This window comes from Aegilops tauschii, chromosome 5 (assembly GCF_002575655.3).
Source record: "Aegilops tauschii subsp. strangulata cultivar AL8/78 chromosome 5, Aet v6.0, whole genome shotgun sequence".
Lineage (NCBI taxonomy): Eukaryota > Viridiplantae > Streptophyta > Magnoliopsida > Poales > Poaceae > Aegilops > Aegilops tauschii.
In genome coordinates this window covers 205952032-205975737 of record NC_053039.3, presented here as the reverse complement: position 1 = coordinate 205975737, position 23706 = coordinate 205952032, and the positions used below count along the sequence as shown (strand labels likewise).

Here is a 23706-nt window from a genome sequence, read left to right as displayed (position 1 = left end):
AGACATTCGACTACCGGCAAGTCCCCCTTCGAGGTCGTCTATGGCTTCAACCCATTGTCACCATTGGACATTATTCCTCTACCGCTACAAGAGCGCACAAACATGGACGCGAGTGCCCGAGTCAACTACCTCAAGAAGGTGCATGAAGATACAAGGCACACCATCGAGCGCCAAGTACAATAACTCGCGACCAAGCTCAACATCAACAAGCAACCCATGATATTCAACATTGGAGATCTTGTGTGGCTACACCTTCCCAAGGACCGCTTCCCCAACGAACACAAGTCCAAACTTCTACCACGAGCCGGTGGACCCTTCAAGGTGCTTGCACGCTACTACAACGACGCCTACAAGATCGACATACCACGCGACAAGTACTCTGTGAGCGATATCTTCAACGTCAAAGATCTCTCCCCGTACCATGGTGATGCGGATTTCGATCCGAGGTCGGATCTTTCCCAATGGAGGGGAGATGATGCGGAGCATCCTACGGTCATCCCCATGGACCTACCATCGTCTCATCAAGAGCCAAGAGGACCCATGACACAAGCACAAGCTAGAGCTCTCGAGAACGAGGTGACTTCTTTCCTTAGTGATATCACATATGATCCACTCGAGACATGGCTACTACCTAAGTTCGATATGCTGTGCATGATTAGGTATCAAGAGGACTCTCTCAAATATGCACGTGAAGATGGACAAGCTGCCAAGTCCACGGATGAAGAGGAACGTCGAAAGGAGAAGAAGGTAGCTCCAGGGCCCGGACATCCGGCCCCAGCCTCGGACATCTGGCCGCTGGAGACATCCACTACAGCAACAATCCTGCAACCGAAGCTACAGGACCCGGACATTCGGCCCCAGCCTCGGACATCCGGCCCCGCACCAGCCCGGACATCCGGCCTCTGCCCGGAAATCCGGCACCCATCACAGAACGAACCCGAAGCTGAACCACTTCAGCCCGGACATCCGGCCAAAGGCCCGGACATCCGGCTCTCCGCGAAGGCCCGAACATCCGGCCCCGTCCGTCTGCGCACAGTAAAGGGCCGAGGCCCATGTACCCTTTCGCCCCCCTAGACTACATATACTCCTCCTCCTCCCTCTTTCTAGGGTTAGCATTGGTTTAGCTCATATGTGAGATAGAGCATTGCTCATCCAGTATGGATCTACTCCATGAGAGAGACCACGGCCCCTCTACGGAGAAGATCACCTTGGATTCAAGAACCCCTCTTGGGTGGCCCCATCAAGACCTCCTCTAGGAGAAGAACCGGTTACCTTTGTATCGTCCTTTGTTGCATTTGGATCCTGTACCTCCTCTCGTGTTTCGAGGATCTAGCATATGTGTGACTATATCTTGTTGGTTTGAGAGTTCCTCTTGTGTTTTCCCTTGTGTTTCCCCGTGTGTTCTTCGTGTTCTTAGTTGGGATCCGCTCCTTTCGTGAAAGATCGGCCGCATAGGGTTCCACCCTACATCAGACCCCGCTGCCACGGGAGGGTAGGACAAAAGATGTCATGCAAGTTCTTTTCCATAAGCATGTATGACTATATTCGGAATACATGCCTACATTACATCGATGAACTGGAGCTAGTTCTGTGTCACCCTATGTTATAACTGTTGCATGAGGAATCGCATCTGACATAATTATCCATCACTGATCCAATGCCTACGAGCTTTTCACATATTGATCTTTGCTTAGTTACTTTTCCGTTGCCACTGTTACAATTACTACAAAACTGCTACTGTTACCTTTGCCACCGTTACCGTTACTTCCATACTACTTTGCTACTAAATACTTTGCTGCAGATATTAAGTTTTCCAGGTGTGTATGAATTGACCACTCAACTGCTAATACTTGAGAATATTCTTTGGCTCCCCTTGTGTCGAATCAATAAATTTGGGCTGAATACTCTACCCTCGAAAACTGTTGCGATCCCCTATACTTGTGGGTTATCAGCTGCCTATGCGCAGACCCAAGGGTTTCGGCCCATGTACCTCTCTCTCTCCACCCTTAGAATATAAATACCCCTTCACTTGGACAAACTAGGGTTAGCTCAGTGATAGCTCAGATCGAGAGAGAGCTTTGCTCGTATCAACCACCTCTCCATGTGAGATCAAGACCCCTATCTAGAAAAGACCCATCTTTGATTCAAGACCTCATCTCCTTCATAGGATTCGGGATGAACTCTGCATTGTATATTTGCTTTCTTTGTTGTTCATGTACCTTTGTGGATCTTGTGTGGTTTGAATCTAGTGGATGTGTGATTAGACATGTTCTTGAGTGTTCCTCTTGTGATTTCTCCTCGTTCTTCCCCGTGTTCTTCGTGTTCTTTGTGGGTATCCCCCTCTAATTCGTGAAATATCACCAACTAGGATTCCACCCTACATCATCTTTGATCAGAGCTTTGGTTTCCATGAATTTGGATTCCCCCCCCCCTCTGTTTCCTAGCCTAATTTTGTTCGTTTTTGTCCCAATTCAAAATCCCCACCAAAAATAGGCCTCCCATTTTTTTGCATTTTGTTGGTTCTTGTGAGATTCTGTTGTGTTCGATTCACGATTTTGTTGTTTGGCTAGTGGGTCTTGGCTTTCCCAGCTCCGCACCACGAAATTCCCCCAAAAAAATCCCCCCTCAATTTTGACCTCCAAAATCAAAAATATCGCCCAATATCACGCAACGGATCTAAAATCTCAAGTTGACCCAGACCAGCCGGATGACCGACGTTTTTCGGATGTCCAGAGCCTCCCGAACCACTGGAAATCCGACCCCTGCTATCCAACCAAATTCACAGATTTCTCGTTATTTCTGGATGTCCATTCCGCTCCAACCACAGGGCATCCGTCCATTTCCGGACGCCGGTACGCGTAGAAACTAACTTTGGTCGATTCTTATTTCGGCCATAACTAATTCATCCGAAGTCAAATTTTGACGTTCTTTAGCTTGTTTTGTAGCTATTGACATATACCATCCTAGAAAAATACTACCACCATCCTTTGACTTCATCAAATGTTTCAAATGTTGGCATCTTTGCCTGGGCCCTCCATCATATCATCCGCAATACCACCATAGCCTTCCGGAACCTAACCCATTTTGATCCCCATTGCATTTGTGGTTGCTTGAGTTGTGATTTGAGTCCTCTAAGGTGTTTAGGCTACTTAGGGATGGTTACTTCTTCATCAACCACCACACAGAGCGATACGAGCACCGACTAACTCCGTCAACTATAACACCCCACCATACTCTTCCGCCACCTTAACCCAATTTTGGCCAATTTTGTTTGATATTTTGAGTTGCGTTTTCCATTTCCTAAGGTGTTTCAACTAATTAGGAACGGCTCAACGTCAGCAACACCACCACTCATCATCGCCACGGACTCGACGTCGACAACGATCTCTTCACATTTTGACACTGCGACCGTAAGCAAGGACGGTAACTTCGACAACATCATTGTACATTTTTTGCCATTGCATTGATAGCCCCAAGCCCATTGCGTTACTTTACCACCAACATTAGCAAGTTGAGAATTGTCGGGCCACGCTATCTGTTCACCTTAATGATATGCTTACGCCACATAGCTACATTTAGCGTGCAATCATCATTGTGTCATTATGTCTCTCCCATGCATATCTTACATACTTGTCTCATACCTTGGCTCGAGCATCAAGCATAGTGATAAAGGAAGCATACAAAAAAAGAGGAAAAATATTTTAAGCAAAAGAGGAGATACAAAAGAGTTTGTAAGTACTAGAAATAGCATTGAGCCATTTTGCATAGTATATTGGATCATACATACATAGTATATTTGGGATTGAAGATGGCACGGTTACTCGCATAGGTTGGTGCACAAGCATATCTAGCCCATTTGAGCAATCGAGCTATTGTCTGTCTAGTATCCGTGCAACAAGAGATTTTCCGTGGTAACACATTTTGTGCTCATTCCTTGGTTCTGCGGATCTCACTTATCTCTCTCTCTGTGTGTGTGTGTGTGTGTGTTTTGTGCTCATTCCTTGGTTCTGCGGATCTCACTTATCTCTCTCTCTCTCTCTGTGTGTGTGTGTGTGTGTGTGTGTGTGTTCCTTTGTGCCACCATAGCTATTGATCTATTCGCTTTACATTGCAATTTTGTGAATCTTCCTCAACAATATTCACATCTTGGACTAACACTTGATTGAACTTTGTGCCACTTGTCCTAACCAAGCCACTCGATAAGCTTTACTTTGTAGGTGTGAGTGAACAAGCCTGGTACCAATTCCACTATTCTCTCAATTCACATTGAGTGAAACAGGATACATCCTCAACTTTGGGAAAAGGTAGCTTGGTATTGTTTATCTCATTTCCTACTCACCTTTGCTCGAATATTGTGATGGATAGGCAAATCACATCATCATCGGTCTTTGATGTCCATGATGCTGCGAACAACTACATCACCAAAACTCCCCACTTGGGACTACAATGGAGCAATGTGAGGCACTTTGCATCACCGCATTAAGGGACTCGCCACTGACATCTGTCACTATGAAGCAAAAGGGGCTACCTCGACAACTAATTGGACGCACACATGGATCAACTATGATACATGTCGTCCAACTACAAGTCTTCTTCCCCTTTATCATCTTCAAGGCGGCAGCGAGAAAGTTGCACACCTTCAGAGTGCCCATCTGCTGCAAGCGCAATTCGTCCACATCCTCATCTTCGTGATGACCACCATCACATTCATGATCCACATCGTCGTGAAGGGAAAGTCACCTACAAGAAACATGTGCACGAAGACAAAGAATACCATCGACTACAAGTTCAAGTATGACAACGTTACCATCAAGATGAAGATGCTCGAGATGCGCACACCAACAAATCCCAACAAGCTCTACATCAAGCTATGACCAACCTTCACGAGCACAAGAGAAGACCGTGAGATGACCGCCACCAAGAAGAAGGTTCGGTGCCAAGTCCAAGGCGACCGACTACAAACGGGGGTGGCCCTTCCATCTTTGGAAGCACCCCAAGGAAGATGGCCGAGCATGGGAAATTCCCTTCGGTCAAGGAGGCGGGCAACGGGGTGCCACATCATATGGACCTCATACAAGGAGACGAAGACAAGACGGTCGAGCATGGGATTTTCCCTTCGACCAAGGCGACGAGCACGAACCTCTTTCACAACATGAAGATGTCGCCCACATGGGACTCCTACTCAGAGTCAAGCTATGAGACCGCGCATGGGACTTTCCCTTCGGTATCGGAGGATAGTGATGATTTTCCACATCCAACGACATTCATATTTGGAATGTTATGGATGAGGAGGTTGAGCGCGGGACTATCCATTGAACCAAGGTGGTGGAAGGAGTTGAGTATGGAGACATTTTCACCTACATGTCTCCGACACCCACATATGACAAGATGCCCCAATTGACATGTGAGGAGAGCCACCACCACATGAGTGATATGAGTGACCCCACCATATGTGACATTGAGTGCATCTCCCATGAGAGAATGAGTGTGACCACCACTAGCCCCACACATGAAAACATTCAAACATCCTATGTGAGGTTGAGAGCCATCACCACCATATGAGTGAGAGCATCATAGTGGGAATGAGTGAGCCACAACACTTAGTGAGTGAGGTAGTTGATAGGCATGTGAGGCCACTATGATTTCTAACTTAACCTCTACTCCTAGTGTGTTTTCTTCCTTGGTGCTAGATCTCCTAAAAGACGAAGCACCTATCCTCGACGAATCCATACCTCCAATGGGCAAACTGATGGCCATGGTGGATGATGATGCACCCTTACATAGTTCCATCAAGTTGATGAAGATATTGACCAAGCGTAGATTTTTGCCAACTCACCTACAACACATGAGCGGAGCTCTAAAGGCAACATAGGTGATGGTGCTTCGCTTGTCCCACTAGTGGACTATCTTGACATCGATTGCTTGCATGATGTTGATCACCTTATGGATGCACCACATAATATGTCTTCTACATGCTTAGATGTGCCACCCATTTATGATGCATATGATGATGAGCATGTTGAATTACTTAGTTGTGGTGCTATGCTTCATAGAATATCATGTGAAAATTCTATTGGTCACATCATGTTTGACAACCAGTTAAACTTGTCATATGTTATGAGTGAGATTTTCCATATGGCATCATTACAATCTCACCATGGTGCCTATGCATATCCCATTCACATAAATCCATTTGCACATATGGCATAGATGACAAGCCCTTAGTTATTGGATTTTTCTTTTCATGCGATGATATTGCTAAACTTTCCTTGCAAAAATTCTGCAATTCATCCCATATGACATGCCATAAAAATGATTGTAGATCGCATGATTGCATCCATTGTGTGCACCATCCGCGTATCATGAATAACAATGCCCTAGATGTTTCTCATGATGCTTTACACATTTCGAATCTCTATTGTGCTATACATAACAACAAACCATTCATGATGGATGAAATATTCCTATATCATGCATCTCATTCGTTTGAGCACTGGATATTTTGTGCTAACCAACACAAGCACGTGCACATCATAATGGATGATGTGTACATATACCACTTGCACACAAATTTTCCTTTGCCTTTGTTTTGTGTAGGTACTCATGAATACTCATCAACTTCACAATCCCATGAGTTGATGAAAGGAGTTCTTGAGAGCACCGATGATTTGGGATATCTTGGAATGCTTCTTCCACCATTTCCCTTGCGCAAGGACTACGTGCATTTCTTTTACTTGGCTCCAACACGGCTATGGGATCTATGCCACTTGTCACCTTATGCCCATTTCACCATGTTCACCTTGCATGTTACGCCTCGTTCTATGCCTTTGCCATGCAATTGTGGCCCTTGCTTGCATAAGGTAACCAATAAGGACTAAGTAATTCACCTTATGATATTCTTGGTTTTTTGCATCACCCTTGATACATACTTGCTCGTTCATTGGGTTGATAGCATATATGTTCATGCCTCTCACATGATTTGTATTGATCATTGTTCCATATCTCCATTAGTTGCCTTGCACACATTCCCTTATAGTGAGTGCAACCATGCTATGCTTATTGATATAGAAATTGCACTAGCTTTCTCATTTATGCTTGGAGACTTGGATATCTTACTTGTGAAGCATGCTCGTTTGAATGAGCTTAATGCCTTTCACTATAATCACATCATATGCTTCCATATCATGCCGCATTCCCTTGTCGCTTCTTATGATAATAATGATGACAACACTGTTGGGTATCTCATGACATGAATGATAGGTTTCATATTCACGCTAACCTCATTTGTTTTTCCGAGTGTTTGTCATGTTCTTTCACTTGGAATGATTCACGAGGCGGTGCCGTCAGGAGACATATTAGTCATGTGAAGCCGTACACGATGTGCGACACCAACATTTTTGAGACCCTCCTAAAGGTGAACTGCTTCCCTTTGAGCCATCCTCAAATATGCATATTGGATGGGCCACACTTTCATTGTTGTTTCCTTCTTCTTGTCTACATGATACATCTATTGGATAGAGGAACGTCATGGGAGCTTCGTTCCACGAAACTTCAAGTTGAGGAGCGCTCAAAATTAGTGGATGCACCACCGGACCACCACTCATGCCATAACATCAACCAACTGTATGCCAAGAAACTTTGCCAAACTACACCAGCACATCCATATTTGTTGATGAACATGCTAGTTGGACACATCACACCCATGACAAGTTTGCTTTTTATGCATGGATGGACTCGCATTATAAATGGCTTGATGCATCTTGTATTTCCATGTCATCCATGATATATGAGCTTGTGCACTTTCTTAGCAAGTTTGTTGTGATCTACCTTGATGGCATATTTATAGAAAATGATCACATTGTCCACCATCAATTGCATTATAACACAATCATTTTGAGCACCAATTGTCATGCTCATGCTCTTAATAAACCGTCCCACTATGACATCATTTTGCACAATGGTCACATTAATCACATTCGCCACAAGTTTGTGTATACGACAAATGAATTTGCTCCCATGAATGCTTTACATATCATTTATATCATTTGTCTAAGCATCATGTGCCTTTTCATGAACAATCTTTTCGGCAGGACTAATACTTAATCGATGGACACTTTGTGTGTGACAACCATTGTATTTCCACGTTTTGCATGTATACCATCCCAGAGAGATCTTGGAGTACTTTGATCACATCATGTCCCTCCATATCTACCATTTGAATGGTCATACGGTTTATGATCCGAGGTCGAATCTTCCCAAGGGGGAGGGGATGAAGCAAAAGCATCCTACGGTCATCCCCATGGATATGCCATCGACACCTCAGACACCGAGTGGGCTGATGAAAATATCTCGTGCAAGAGCAATCGAATCCAAGGTGAACCCGTTCCTTAGTGGTTACGAGTGGAGAACCGGAAGCTACAGGCACCGTGCGTGGGGAAGCCACCGGACATCCGGCACGGCAAGAGGAAGAGCGCCCAGGAAATCTACCGAAGATCAAGTCTACAGCGACCGGACAACCGACCAACACCGGACATCCAACAAGCTCCAGCCACCGGACGACCGACCACATCCGGAAATCCGATGCCTCATGTCCAGAGCCAAAACGTCGAAAGTCCGGCGCCCTCCAGATCGTCGGACGCTCACGAGCCACCGGAAGACTGACACTTGTCGGATGCCCGACGCTGCTTGTGCGCTGACCCGAGGGTTTTGGCCCATGTATCTATCTATCTATCTCCCCCTAGACTATAAATACCCCTTCGCTTGGACGAACTAGGGTTAGCAAAGTGATAGCTCGGAGCTAGAGAGAGCTTTGCTCATATCTACCACATCTCTCATGGAGATCAAGACTTCCATGTGAGAAAACCCCCTAGTGGGTATCAAGACCCCTATCCAGGGAAGATCCATCTTAGATTCAAGACCTCATCTCCTTCATAGGATTTGGGATGAACTCTGCCTTGTTTCTTTGTTCCCTTTGTTGTTCATATCCTTTGTGTATCCTATGTGGTTTTGAGTTTAGTGGATGTGTGATTGGACTTGTTCTTGAGTGTTCCTTGTGTGATTTCTCACCGTTCTTCCCCGTGTTCTTCGTGGGTTCTCCCCTCCAATTCGTGAAAGATCACCAACTAGGGTTCCACCCTACATCACCTAGGCGCTGAGAAGTCTTCACAGTCTTCTTGAATCTTCACTTGAAATATCGTTGTGGCGATAGAAAAATCGTTGTCGTGGCAGCCGTTTCAAAAATGTTGTCGTGGCAGCCGTTTCAAAAATGTTGTCGTGGCGGTAATTTCAGAAAACGTTGTCGTGGCGATCTTTTCAAAAATGTTGTCATGGCACCAATTTCAGAAAACACTGCCATGGCACGAAATTTAGGCATAAAACATTTAGGCATGATGCATCCTAATAGAAGGTATGAAGCAAAAAAAATAGTACTATAAAGAAGCTTCAAAATACATATATAGAAACACTGGATGGTTAAGAATGGATATTTTGAAGCATGGTTCTATTGTGGTCAACTATCTAAACTGAACAAACATAATTCTGAGGTAGCATCAATACTTCAAAGCATCAATTACGGTGACACTATTTTCACTTCCGTCTTGCTGAAGTCTCAACGCATGCTGAACAGATGATTATGGATAAGCTCTACGCATGCTGCAAGCCCCTTGTCACCATTAGAACAGTCGGCGGCGAGCGGTGCCTGGTCATGCTGGCATCCTCAGCATCGATAGCCTCACTTGGCATTGCGTGGAAACAAGAAGGATGGCTGAAGTCGGGTACATAAAACGGTTATAAATAGAAAAAAAATAGGAACAAGGAAGCACAAAAGTTGCACTAGAAAAATGTATTACAATAAGAATAATGTTAGTGTGCTGGAAGTTCACTAGAATAGCCTATGCTCGCAGTGCTTGAAGCAGTGTAGTTCCTGGAAAATGTGTGTATAATAGAAAGCATATATGGGCAATGGTTGATGCAAAACTTCACCATGATTGGTAGAATCAAAATGGCATACAGAAACCAAATTTGTTGTCAGAACGAGGATACATGAGAAATATAGCGCGCTACAAGTCACCCTGTCGGAATAAATGGAAGTATGAATCTATCAAAATTTGTTGCTAATGAAAATGAATTTTGCTTCCAAAGCTTAAGACATAGAACTAAGTGAATTACAAAAGAATTTGGAGAAAAAGCTAACTGGGTATAATCACTTTGGCTACCAGAAAATAGGCAATGTCGAATTGACTGAAGCATGTGTGACATATATATGAGAAATATAGGAAACAATTCGGCATTGTTGTACAAAAAGCGTGGTTCTGCTAACGCAAGGTAGAGAGGATGCATAGGAAGCATGACACTTGGAAGCACAAAAAGTTAAGCTATGTAACACGGGTAGTGACATGTAGAAGCACAGAAATTTGACATCCAAAAGCAGTCAACACTCAACACACAATGTATTAGAAACTTAGTCGCATCTCTGAAATTAATCTTACCAAACTGAGAATAATCTGAACAAGGGCATACAGTTGATGGAGGAGGGGGCATTGATGCAAGGCGATACCTTCGATTCCGAGAAGGGATGTTCAAGATGGGAAAAGGACTAGAAGCTGCTCCTGGTTATCCGGCCGACATTTGGTACGTCTGCAGCCGGTTGATGCTCCAGGGAAGTAGACGAGGCAACGAGCAGCTAAATCTGGTATGGCACACGGCGAGGTAGTGCCCGGGGGGAGGGGGCATCATCAAGGAGTGCACGAGATCGGATCTTCCAGCCGCGGTTGATGGGGAACTTGAAGTGACATCAGTTGGGATCAAGGAGAACGGGGGATTGATTCTGGGCGCGGATATAGGAGAGGACAGGGGCAACGCAGTGGAAGCCAGACTCGGAGGTGGGGTGCGTCGATGTCGGCCAGGCAGGTGAGATCGTGACCATGAGAGGAACGGGGCATTGGGGAGAGATGAAACGAGCGAGTGATTAGGGGAGGAGGGATTTACGTGCGCTAAAAGTGGTTGGTTAGCAACAAACCATGGGATTAAGGTGTGATTCTCCATCCGTGGGATTAAGCAATTATCAACGGCAAACAAGTGGTATGACGAATGCTCTATATCAGACTATAGATATGAAGTGTTTCCCTTAGGTAATGCTAGCATCTAACGTTGTGCAGATTGTATATGAGAGCATGTATAATAACGTGCCTTGAGAACTGGAACTATTTTAAGTTGGGAATAAGTTTAACTATCTTTTTTGTTGTAATTAACAAATCAGATAATTTATCCCTAGTTTTGGCGAACAAATAGTTCACCTTACCATAGAAAATGAAAATAAGTCAGATATCTTCGTCGTGCCACTTCCTTTACCAACGTGGAGGGGTGAAAGGGGGAAAGGGACGTGCAGGAGACAATGTGTAGGGGAAAAAAGAGGCGACATCAAACATGCATACGTAGAATGGAGAGAGAAATAGAGGTGCGGAGAGTGTATAAAACGAGTTAAGGTTCATCAGAGAAACGGTGAAAGAGGGACGGTCTTACCGAACTCAAATCAGAATAGGATGAAGCAAAAGAGGGATTGTGAACTTATGAGCACACTATCACATCTACATGCTCTTCCATCGGCTTTTTACTTCAACTAGATGACCCGTTGCGCTAATGCCGCAAAAGCCGGCAGCAAGCCAAGTATTGTAAGAGTGGTGATAGGAAAACTTAGTCACAGATCAAAATAATGAATATACTTACAGCTCCTGGAACAGTCTATGCTAAAAGATAGTGCTATATCCCTTGAGTGGAAGGTGGGCGCTGCCAGGTAGGGCATGCCTCTTCCTTGCTTAGCATATTTGTTGTTGCTGGTGAGTACTCAATGTTTGAAACAGAGAAAGTAGTAAAAACAAATAATTATAGATAAGCACGTCATTATGCATATTAATAGATCGATGAGGAACAACAGCAGAGATTATATAGGTAAAAGCATAAGTGGTAGTTGTTCAAAAGCGCTGCTTCCATGGCAAGACAGCCGCGCTCCGCTGGTCGTCAGTACGGCGTCTCCATATATTCCCTCGGCTCACTAACGGGCTCAGGGCCGCAATAACCTTCAGCCGCCTGTATTGCCTGCGCCACACCGCAGCTCCACAGGCTCCAACCGCCGCCCTCCTCCACCGCAGGTATGTCTTTATCGGTCCTTCGTACAACAAATCCATGCCTTCCAAATTTATTAGTTTTACAGGAAAACTATAGATAGATCTGCTAATTTAGTAACCGATATTTCTAGATTGGTCGTCAGCACCGCGTTTCCATGTATTCCATCGCCGCGCAGCGGGCTCAGGGCCGCAGCAAGCTTCAGCCGCCTCGATTGCCTGCGGCACACCGCAGCTCCACAGGCACCAACCGCCGCCCTCCTCCACCGCAGGTATATCTTCATCTCTCCTTCGTAGCAAAGCGAGTCTGGGTATGAAAGAAAATCAGTAGTACTACAGATGACAGATGCAACAGTAAATAGTTTAGAACAATTAGCTTTCTTAAACTTAGAACAGACCTCATAAGCATTCACTGCCATCTCAAATTGTAGCAATTCTCTAGTCTTTATGTTGGAAAATCAACCAGCTGCATATCACCGATTCTTAAAAAGGAAAAAACAAAACAAATTTGTCAACATAAACTTTGTAGCAATTCATTCAACAAACATATATAGAAGAGAAAATAATCTGCCAACATGCCCTTCGTAGCAATTCATTTAACAAACAATGATAATCCGACAGAGCTCTCGGACTCACCGTTTGTTAGGCAGCATAGGTGTACATAAGAGACAATTAAATTTTTATAACAGACTATATAAAAGGACCACAAAATTATCACTTAATTATCCATGAAACAGATCACAATTATAAGCGACCATCTGTACTACAAAGAGCTTAGTATCATACATTCCATCTTGTTAACTTCCTCGATACTTCAGACTTAGAAAATGCTTTAGCATCATCAGAGTGTCTCCATTTAACTTTTTTTAGGACAAAATGTGTATCTGACCATCTGTACTACATAGTGCTTAGCATCATACATTCCATCTTGTTAATTTCCTCGATACTTCAGACTTAGAAAATGCTTTAGCATCATCAGACTGTCTCCATTTAACTTTTTTAGGACAAAATGTATATCTGTGCACACCCAGTTTACTAAATCAGAACACAAAATTTGGCATAACAACAAAAGCAAACACACAAGTATCAGTTCTCGAAGGGAAAAAATCGTGGCATCGAAGATCCAGAAGCGAGTACCAACTATTAGCAAAAGCAGCAACAGTTTTATATCTGTTCTCATAATTAATCATCACTGAGAAGCAATACAGTAGGATATCATGCAGTGCAGCAATCATCTACATAGCTGTTCTTACAAGTGAATTAACACAGCAGAAAACTCTTCAAACAGGAGATTAATTTTAAGCTAGATATTCGATAAAATAATCAATGTATCACCCTCCAGTTCATGTGGTTTTATTTTTTGTGATTGAATATTGAATAGAACACAAATGAGAAAACACAGGCTATTACCTGTACTTATGTTCCAAAAGTTATGAATCCAGTAATGGAATTATCTTCCGATAGCTCCAGTGCACACTCCAAATAATCAAATTCTTCCTCCGCCATGCAACACAGAAGGAAACAACAGAGAAGGTAGCAAACGCCAAAATAGACAAATAGGAACACCAATCGCACCATAGTAGAGCAGTAATAATACAAATAAATTCATAAATAGACAACATGATTACATGGACACGGTATTTGGTCCACAAAATGATGTTTGTAATACCTATGTTTTTATTATGAACGATTAATGGGCAAGACAGACCATGTACTTAATCAAAGGGTGTCAAGATATGATGGAGAAGCAACACTAAACTGCTAAGCATACCCCTACATGAGGTCACCTACCACAATATGCAGGAGACAAGATTTTAGGCTAGGTATAAACATACATGCACACGAGCTGAATTCAGATTTCAGTGCAAGGTCAAAATAGAGGATAAATCATTGTGCAATGTTTAAATTTGATAGAGACAAGGGAAATGATTGAATTTAATGGTCGTGCCTATACCCAAAACTAAATATGTTAAAGAAAAATAGGGAAAAGAATATACCATATACTCACCGCTACCATTCTTTGTAATCCCAACAAAAAATAACACACTTCTCTCCCCCTTAGAAATAGCCTGGTGCCAAAGGTATCATAGTTAAGCACCATAGTGTAATAACAGCGAAAATCTTTACTGAAGGATCAAAAGCACCATACCTAGGGCAGGGGAATCTGCAAATTTGACATAAGAGAGTGCAGACTTGTCTTAAATAAAACAATTACATGAGACGTGCCTTCTTCCTATTGCCATTCAGTCAACCATGGCACCATAGTCCTCACAAATTGGAACTCCCCAGTGCAGACTTGTCTTAAATAAAACAATTACATGAGATGTGCCTTCTTCCTATTGCCATTCAGTCAACCATGGCGCCATTGTCCTCACAAATTCGAACTCCCCTGCCTCCCTTTTCCACTCATACGCGACCAAAGAAAACCATGAACATAGCCAAACCAGATCAGATCCGGGCTCAATTCACGCAAATGCATATACAAAAATCGTAAGAATGCACAAAGAGCTTTTAGATATGCACCACCTGGGGGCATTCATAGAAGGTGTAGTTTTGAGATAAACTTGGAAACTAAACATCTGAGATCAGCAATAACATAAAGAAAATTCATAACTGGTCAGCAAGAGAATCACCTGCGATCTCTGTGAGCCACCTTTAAAGGATGAATTAGGGAGAGCTTCCACGTTTGCTTTTAGCAAGTTCGGAAAATGCTTTGATGTACTATTCGTCAATGCTCAGGATGGCAGCCTACAAATTAGAAGCAGACATATGTTTTGTTAGGCAATAAGGAAAAAGACAATCAAAATCTTATTTGAAGGAACAACTCTTCCATCGAGATTTTACAAGAAATATGTGATACCTTGTTGTTGCGTTCAGATTTAAACTATTCACAGACCTAGTGCGCACACTGAAAAACAAAATAAGTCTGTCAGCGCTGACGGAGAACAACGCGGGTTGGGAGTGGGTCGCCACCGTCGGCTACGTTGTGAGCGTCCGCGGCCTAAGAGCATCATGGCCAGGCTGAGCTGTGCGGAGTACGACGGTGTGGGGCGATGAAGATCAGGAGCAGTGTAGCTTGGTAGACGGCCGCTGCCGTCGGCGGCTTGAGGGCGTCATGGCTGGGCCGCTGGAAGAAGCCGAAGCGGCTCATGTCTGACGCGTTCGCCCAGCATCGTCGCCTATTGCGGTTGCTGCTCCCTTCCTTCTGTCGATGACGAGGAGCATGTGTCTTGACTGCAATCTATATCTGCAGTTGAACATTTTTACTTAAATGCAAACGAAAACAAAGAAAGGTATCCAAGTAGAACAATTATCTTTCTACAACCATCCTTTCTATCTTCCAACAGAATGAGAAAATATCTTGAATTAAACTAACAATGATCTTGAAGCAAAATGCATGAAGTTGGTGTCAACCAGATGCATGTTACAGATACTGGATCCTCTCTTGTTTGGTATTCCCTCACAGCCTTACTGAACTTTCATCAAACACCTTGCAGGCATAGATAAAAAAGAAATTGCACATGTAAATAAATGAGCTGAAGAGAAAGGGCAGGAGGCAAGGGGGAAAGCCAGGTGTGGCATCTTCTGCTTTTCCATGGCCGCCTGCACCTCGAGGTCGGCAGCTGCCCTCTGACAGAGAGAGGGAGAGATGTAGAGGGATAGAGAGAGGGACTCACCAACGCGCGGAGCTTGGCAGCCAAAACGGAAGGGAAGCCGGCCCCAATGACCTCCTCCGCCTTCTATGCTAGTCACCACCACTCGCTCCCGCGCGAGATGCAGGAGAGCGCACACGAGGCAGCCGCAGCTCGGCCTCTCCATCTTCTCCGGCCGCTGCAAACCATGGTGGAAGGTGGGCGGACGAGCTCCTCTCCATCTTCTCCGCCTGCTGCGGGGAGAGAAGGGAACGGGCAGCTCGAGATGGAGCAACGCCGGTCGCCTCCGGGTGCGGCGGCTCTGGCGAGATGGGAAGAGCGGAGGGAGGCGGCGGCTGCGCTGGGAGTAGAGAGCGCCAAGCGGGAAAGGAGGGACACGGGGGACCGCTCCGACCCGGCCGCCCTCCATGGGGTCGCCGCCGAGGCGCGCGGATGGAGGAGACGAGGACGCGGCGCGCGGACGGAGGAGGAGGCGGCGCGGATGGAGGAGGAGGCGAGGACGCGGCTAGGGTTCGTGGGGAAGACGCAGTCTGCACGGTCTCGCTCCTGCCCGCGCTGCCTGGCTTTTTGGCCTGCTGAAAAGACTAAAATACCCTTGGCCCGTTGAAAAGACTAAAATGCCCTCGGCGGGGTGCAGAATTTACAAGCTGTGGCATAGCGATTATATGAGGCGACGTGGAGGGCGCGGTCGTGACTACGAGTCTAGAAGGGTTTATATGTTCAATGCAAGCTAAACTGAAGCTAACATGTCCCCAAGTTCACCTAGATGGGAACAGAAGCTAGATATGTCCCGAAGTTCACCTAGATGGCAACAGAAGATATATACTACGTCCGATCCTGGTTTATTGGTCCCCTTCATAATTTATGCTAAATTTTGATCAAAAATTTAATTAACAAAGTGTTAATTCATGTCAACAAAAATTATACCATTGAATTTGTATTTGATCATAGTTTTCAATGATATAATTTTTTATGACATGCATGAACATTTTGTTAGTTAAATCTATGATCAAAATTTGACACAAAATACAATAGGGACCAATAAACGAGGACGAAGGTAGTAGATTGTAATAGCTGCAAAGGACTACTTAATGGAATCCGAATCCGCAGTGCCACCAAAATGCCACATGTTCGTGTTACAGCTTACAAAATGCTCATAAAATGTTGCAGCACTTCTGCAACAAATATTGAAAACCTTTGAGCAGTAATAATGCCCCTAATACTTTCAAAGATACAAGAATCATATGTCATCAAAAAATAGGCTAATAAGCTTGGCTAAAGCATACGACAGGCTATTGCAAAAAGTTCACCATCCATTTGGTGATTTGCGGTGACCTACCTTTCTGTAAGCTTAAAATGAAGATATAGACATGGCTTTATCTCTCAACAGTTTTCCTCCATGACACTGCGTGCAGAATGAGCAGAGTTCCTACAGTAACAACTCCAACTGTCACTTTGTCGCTGCAATTTGCATCAAAATTGCCTATCGCACAAGCACCAAACCAACCAAGCCTGATTCAGTTATCATCTCCTACTGTTTGCCGGCTCAGCCTTGTTGAGGTTTGCAAGCTCTTCGATCAGCTTTCTCTCGTCGCTGCTTAGACGCTTTGGAATCTCAACCTGGACACGCACCAGCTGGTCTCCGCGAGCATTTGATTTACCAAGAAGTGGAACACCTTTCTTGGACATCACCAGAGTTGTACCCGGCTGGGTCCCCGAGGGGATCTTCAGGTCAACCACTCCATCAACAGTGGGGACCTTGACAGTTGTCCCAAGAATTGCATCAATGTAAGAAACCTTGCATGTGTAGAGAATGTTTGTCCCATCTCGCTTAAGAACTGAATCCGAGAGAACATCAATAAAGACATAAAGGTCTCCTGGCGGGCCTCCTCTCTGACCAGCATTACCCTCAGAACGGACCCTCAACCTGCTTCCAGAATCCACTCCTGCGGGAACCTTCAGACTGATCCTCTTTGTCTTGCGCACACGGCCATCGCCCCCACAGGTTTTGCATGGGGTGGAGAATTCACCAGTGCCACCGCAAGTATTGCATGTGGATACCTGCTGGAATATTCCAAGTGGTGTTCTTGTGGAGGAGACCACCTGGCCCTGACCACCACAAGTTTTACACGTGGTTGGCTTTGTGCCAGGCTTGGCGCCACTTCCGTCGCAAGTATTACAGCCTTCCAGCCTAGTTATCTCAATCTCTTTCTCTACACCAAACACTGCATCCTTGAAGTTGAGAACCAGATTGTAGCTCTCATCATCACCCTGCATTGGCCTGTTACGAGCAGCACGGCCCCCGCCCATTCCACCCATTCCACCAAATCCTTCGAATAGTGACTCAAAGAGATCAAATGGGTTTGAGTAATCCTGCAAGCCGAAATGTTTATATTATTCTAAGTTCAGAAGTTAAAAATACAAAAGGTAATCTTGATCAAACTTGTGAACTGGAGAACACTATTAAGGAACACTTACTCCCGTTCCCATGCCAGAACCCTTCAAACCAGCTTCTCCATATTTATCATAGATCGCTCGCTTCTCATCATCAGACAAAACCTACAACAGCAATCATCTTCATGTTAGCTGGAAGAAACGTGCACTGCTAGAATGAAGAACATAGAATGGATAGAACTGGGTAAGACCAACTGGCCTAACCTCATAAGCATTGCTGATATCCTTAAACTTTTGTTCAGCGCCAGGCTCTCTAAAACAAAGACAAAAGACACATAAGAACTAACTCTCATGTTCTTTGATCAAGCTAGATGCAAAGATGGCTAGTGCACAAACAAATAAGAATCAAGAGATATAAAGATGAGAAGAGCACAAGGTCAAGCTGTAAGAGAGCTAAGAGAAAATAAGAAGAATACAAGAAGTGTTACAAGGAGCTGAAAAGCAACAAGGTAATGATTATCCAACTTACTTGTTCACGTCAGGGTGATAGCTCCGAGCAAGTTTCCGATAGGCTGGAACAGGACATATATTCTTAGAACCAACACAGAAAATAAACTACAGGTGTGTCTACAGTATTGCATACCAACCTCATATTTCCATTAAAATGAATACTAAACAAGTGAAAGAATCAGCTAATGAGTTGATGAAAGTGACATAACAACATCATAAACTCATGGCATTCATTTGAGTCCAAACAAAATGGCATAAAGATCATGGCGTACTTTGCACCAAAGGCTAATGATTCAATTACATGCTAATGGTGCAGGATATTAGTTTACCATTTACCAATGATACACTAGTATGTATACACGTGCTTTGCACGTCTTAATGTAATGGAATGACTATGATAAAAAGGGAAAAAGGTCGGAATTCCAATTTGGTTCCTGGTTGCACGTGCTCTTGCACGTGAAAATTATTTTTGAAATGACAAAAAAATCCCAACAAAAATTATATGTGTTCATTGTCACATCCAAATGCTATCTACAATTTTTTAGAAAAAAGGTTAAGCATTTTGGCCTGCGCAAAAAAAAACAAATTGGACACAAAATGTCACCCCAAACTATTATTTTTCACCGACGAAACAATACTGCTCCATTGCGCATGAAAATTGCCAAGCATGCATGCAACAATAACACAAACATCTACAAAAAAATAGATTTTTTATTAAAACCTTTACTTTTTTTTTTCGGGTTACTGGTCATGTGGGAGATTGTGCTCCTGGGAGCCAAAACGCTTCCCCCGGAAAAAGTGATAGATTCAAAGTGAAAAAAAAAACAGTGATGTATGAATGCTGATATTAGTTAAATATTATAAAAGCAGGAAGTAGTATTCATGCCAAAATAGTGTACATTCATTTAAGGAAAAACAGCACGGTTCTTTACTTTTTCTTTTAAATACGGTTCTTTACTTTCTCCACGTTCTCCTACTAAAACAATCTCGCCTGGGCTCAATCAGACCTTCGTGCGGTCATGTGGTAACACAGCCCATTAGGCACCAGTTATGGGCTTCTTTTTTCTGGAAGGGCCACATGGATTGTTCTAGAACATAATAGAGATAGCAACAGTCTACTGTTCATGCGAATCCTGCTGGTATTGGCCGTTGGATTTGGAAGACTAACGGTTATGATTGATGCTCTTAGTCCAACTTAAGACTGGTACGCTATATATAGTAGTATAGTATAGATATCTTAATGCAGTACTGATTTTATTTCACATGTACACTGTATGACTAAAAGAGAACTAAAATTGGAGGTTGGAAATCGACTATGAAAAGTTTGCATATCTGATCATCACAAGAATTTGGTGGGTGCTAGGAATCATCCGGCTGATCCCGTGCGGGGATCAGCCGCCTTGTGCGCCGTCCGATACAATGCTTCACAGCCGCTGGATTGTTCTCTCAAGCAACACACGCCTGACCGGACTCCTAGAATATGCTATGCAGTACCGCATTCCTCCCCGGTCGCCACAACGACTGCTGGTAGCCGTCGCACAAACAGCCCTAGCAGGCAGTACAGCGCTGCCCCTGTTCGTCGGAGCATCGGTTGTCACTTCATAGCAGCTTTGCCATAGCAGCAGCGGTCATGCTCCATGGAAGCACCGATAGCCAAGGGACGCTCCATTACTGCTCCGTTGTAGCGCCGGGTATGCTCTGTGGCAGCACTGGAGGCCCCTCGGCGACGCTCCATTGCAGCTCCATGGCAGCACTGGGTGGTCCCAGTGATGCTCCTGTCGCAGCAACGACGATGACGCTCCATTGCAGCTCAATAGCAGCACCACGGCCCCGGCGATGCTCCGTCGCGGCACCAATGACCACCGACAATGCTCCATTGCAGCTCCATCGCAACACCGCCCCAGCCCCCGGCGATGCTCCGTCGCAAAACTAACGCCCCCAAGACGATGCTCCATTGCAGCTCTGTCGCAGCACCCCCCGGCCTCGGCAATGGTCCATCGGCTACTCCTTGTAGCAAAGGGTGGTGTTGCATAAACTAACGAGCTCCCCTGGCTAGAGCACCCGCTGCTCCCTTGAGGCACAGATGGAGCGCCGCCTACCCCCGTTGCGGCACATCACGCGACGGGCAGTCTGTTGTCAGCACTGGCACACCCATCTGCAGCATCGGGGCCCGTGGCCCTGCAGCGCCAGCAGTTGCGTTTTGCACCAGTGCGTGTCGGCTCTTGTAGCGGTCGTGGCTGGCCTTGCACATCCCCTCGCCGGCTTGCAGCAGTTCCAGCGGCATGGTGGCGGTCTGCTCGGAGCAGGTGGGTGGCGCTTGCAGCAGCGACGGTGCTGCGGTCCGTGCTGCGACGGTGGTACACGAGTTGCGGTTGTCGGCAGCAAGCTCACAAACGGTGGAAAATCAGAGAGCCAAGAGGGAGGAGAGAGACGCGAGAAGAATACAAGAAGATAGGTATGGATGGCTCGCGACGTCTCTTATAGAGGATAGGATGGAAGACATGCTGGGCCACATCCACATGGGCACGTGGCAGGTGATGGACGCGGTTGACGAGTGCGTAGAAATCAACCGGTTGATTCTAATCATTTTCCCAAGAATTGATATGACGAACAACAGGATGACTAAGAAGGTTTAAACTGGATGGAAACAAAACCTGGTAACGAACTACATAATACGTAAAAAAAACTACTCCCTCTGTCTCATAATATAAGATGTTACTACATCTAATATGTGAGTATATTGGATGTAATAACATCTTATATTATGGGACAGAGGGAGTAAATAGCATCTAAGTTAATAAATTCAGAGCATGAGCTGCTAAATAAAGGACACTCACCACTCTTGATTTCAGATTTACTAGCATTTCTCGACACGCCAAGTACGGAATAGAAATCCTGTCAATTGGAAGTTTATCAAAATCCATCAGGACATCAAGTACTTACAGACAATAACATCAGCGATGCAGAATGAAAAGAAATAGCTCACTGATTCAGCTCGAACGATAAACCGTGAACCCCTCCGATGGCGAAATCTTGGTGATGGTGCATGATTTAAGCTAGCACTAGGTGATGCTAGGTGTTTACCTCTGCCTCTGGTACTGCACGAACACACAAATAGTAAAATTAATTTAGTTTGCCGAGCCAACCATGTGTATCCTATCGTAGATGTCGGTTAAACGTTACTAGCACATCTTTAATTGTTCAGCTGACGAACCGAAATTGCAACTACCTGGCTACTGCTAATCTTTGATAGAAAAAATGAGTTGGTGACAGGAAGTGATAACAATTGGGAGGTTAGAACACAAACTGCAAGTACGACAATGGTACAGATTGACCACATATTTCACTATGAAAGTCCCTGGCACTACAAGCTATGGAACTATAATCGCGCACGAACGTACCTATTTTTCGATGCCATGAATCTCGGATCGATGGCCACGGAACCCCGACCCCCATAGATCGATCTGGATCGAGGTTCGAATTCGCTCCCCTGATTCGCTACAGGCAGCGAACCCACGAAACCGGAGCAGCATACCACAGGCGTCGTCGGCCTCGTCCCGGCCACTCGCCGGAGACGAAGGGAGGGCGGCGCGGGGGATACGTGCGGGTGGACGGCCGGGCGGGAAGGGGTGGCAGGGAGGCGGTGCACTGGGTGGAGCATGGGGGCGGCGGGGGGTGGCGACGCCGGCGAGGTAGGGTAGGGAGGAGAGGCGAGCTGTGAGCTTGGTGGGGGGCAGCGAGCGAGGGAGATTGTAGCTGGGTGGGCTAGCCCAAACCTTATCTCTGTCTCGCTGTTTTTCTTACGGACACGCGCGTTGCCGTGCATCAACCTCCCATCCGACGGTTCTCTTCTGCCTTGCCTAGTATTTACATTCTCGTGCCACCCTGCCTGCTGTGCTCAGCTCGCGCTCTCTCTGGATCTCTCTCGCGCGCTCTCCCCCTCTCCTTCTCTCGTGTGCGCGTGCAGCGACTAGCGAGCCATAGACAAATACACGTTGACATGTAAGAGCAACTCCGACGTAGGTGTCCATTTCGTCCGCCGCCGTTTATTTGGGTCGGCACGAACAAAAGTGAAGACCCAACGCGCCGACCCATTCGCAAAATGTGTCTGCTTTGTGTCTGCGCCAACCCATTTGCGGCAGAAATGCGTCGGCGCAGACGCGAAACGGACGCCTCACGCGCCTTCTTGGTGTCCGCCTTATCCCCATCTGGCGGCCGTCCAACTACCGGGGTCAGTTTAATTTATGACGACCGCCCAACTCGGGCCTACGCGTCAGCGACGACAGTCGGGCTTTTTTAATCTAAGCGTGCGCGCGGGGGGGGGGGGGGGGGGGCGTCCTCATCCGCTTCCAAAAGCTCCTCGTCCCCATCACGCCACCCTCTGCTCCCTCGACGACGGCAACCCTAGCCACCGCAAGGATGGGTTTTCTTCTCCGGCAAATGCAAGGACAAGGCCCCCAACACCCCTCTCCCCAGCCTCCGCTGGCGTTTTCCCGCCGGCCGAGGCAGCGCATGAACGTCCCAGTGCACCAGGCGAAGTGGCACTGGGAGAACCGCGTCCCTCTCCCCTACCCCGACGTCACCCTGCCACACGACTGACACTTGGATTCGGAAAGGATCTCAGAGCCGGCGGCACCGCGGTTGGCGAGGGCGCACGCGGAGGAGGTGCGGCGCCGGTGGGCGCTGCTGACGCCGAAGCAGCGTCGCAACAGTGCCTACAACATTGACTCGCCCTATTGGGGCGTTGGTTCGCCTTCGAGCACAAGGAGGCTAGGCGGCGCGACGTCCGCGACGTCTCGCATGGCTCCCCGCCGCCGCCCCTCATCGTTCGCGACGAGGACCAGGCGGCCCTGACGGCTGTCCTCCGGGAGAGCGAGGAGGAGGAGCAACACAGAGAGGAGGATGAGGCGACGTACGAGGCGCGCATGGCGGAGGCCATGGCGTTGTCCATAGTCGGCGACTGCGTAGTGCCGTCGCTGGCCCCGCCGTCTCCAACCAAGGCCGAGCCGGAGCCGACCCCATCGAGTGCT

The 23706-nt window shown here is 46.0% G+C and overlaps 1 protein-coding gene and 2 long non-coding RNA genes across 5 annotated transcripts; all 3 read right to left on the bottom strand.

Annotated features, from left to right (window-relative positions):
* Positions 1–9409: 9409 nt before the first annotated feature.
* On the bottom strand, positions 9410–10837 carry LOC141023352 (uncharacterized). The gene is made up of 2 exons (XR_012184489.1): positions 10556–10837; positions 9410–9763 (listed from the first exon to the last, which is right to left on the bottom strand). It is a non-coding gene; the product is annotated as an uncharacterized lncRNA (long non-coding RNA).
* Positions 10838–11864: 1027 nt separating this feature from the next.
* LOC120964452 (uncharacterized) lies at positions 11865–16334 on the bottom strand. 3 transcript variants are annotated; one of them, XR_012184487.1, is made up of 8 exons: positions 15797–16333; positions 15496–15609; positions 14980–15366; positions 14753–14867; positions 14269–14516; positions 13530–14188; positions 12518–12601; positions 11865–12426 (listed from the first exon to the last, which is right to left on the bottom strand). It is a non-coding gene; the product is annotated as an uncharacterized lncRNA (long non-coding RNA). The 3 variants fall into 3 exon arrangements; XR_012184488.1 differs by having other exon boundaries at positions 15534–15609; XR_005756824.3 differs by lacking the exon at positions 15496–15609 and having other exon boundaries at positions 15797–16334.
* A 526-nt stretch (positions 16335–16860) lies between these two features.
* LOC109785142 (chaperone protein dnaJ A7A, chloroplastic) lies at positions 16861–22637 on the bottom strand. The gene is made up of 7 exons (XM_020343752.4): positions 22078–22637; positions 21663–21774; positions 21514–21571; positions 18696–18738; positions 18431–18479; positions 18251–18331; positions 16861–18145 (listed from the first exon to the last, which is right to left on the bottom strand). Exons 1-7 carry the CDS (start codon positions 22500–22502, stop codon positions 17297–17299), a joined length of 1617 nt encoding a protein of 538 aa, XP_020199341.1. The 5' UTR covers positions 22503–22637; the 3' UTR covers positions 16861–17296.
* Between the last annotated feature and the right edge of the window lie 1069 nt (positions 22638–23706).

Coding starts and splice junctions, on each gene's coding strand:
- LOC109785142 (XM_020343752.4), bottom strand. CDS start 22,502: ATGCACGGCAACGCGCGTGTCCGTAAGAAAAACAGCGAGACAGAGATA. Junction 18,739..21,513: donor TAAATCTGAAATCAAGAGTG/GTGAGTGTCCTT, acceptor GTCCTGTTCCAG/CCTATCGGAAACTTGCTCGG. Junction 18,480..18,695: donor TATCACCCTGACGTGAACAA/GTAAGTTGGATA, acceptor TCTTTGTTTTAG/AGAGCCTGGCGCTGAACAAA.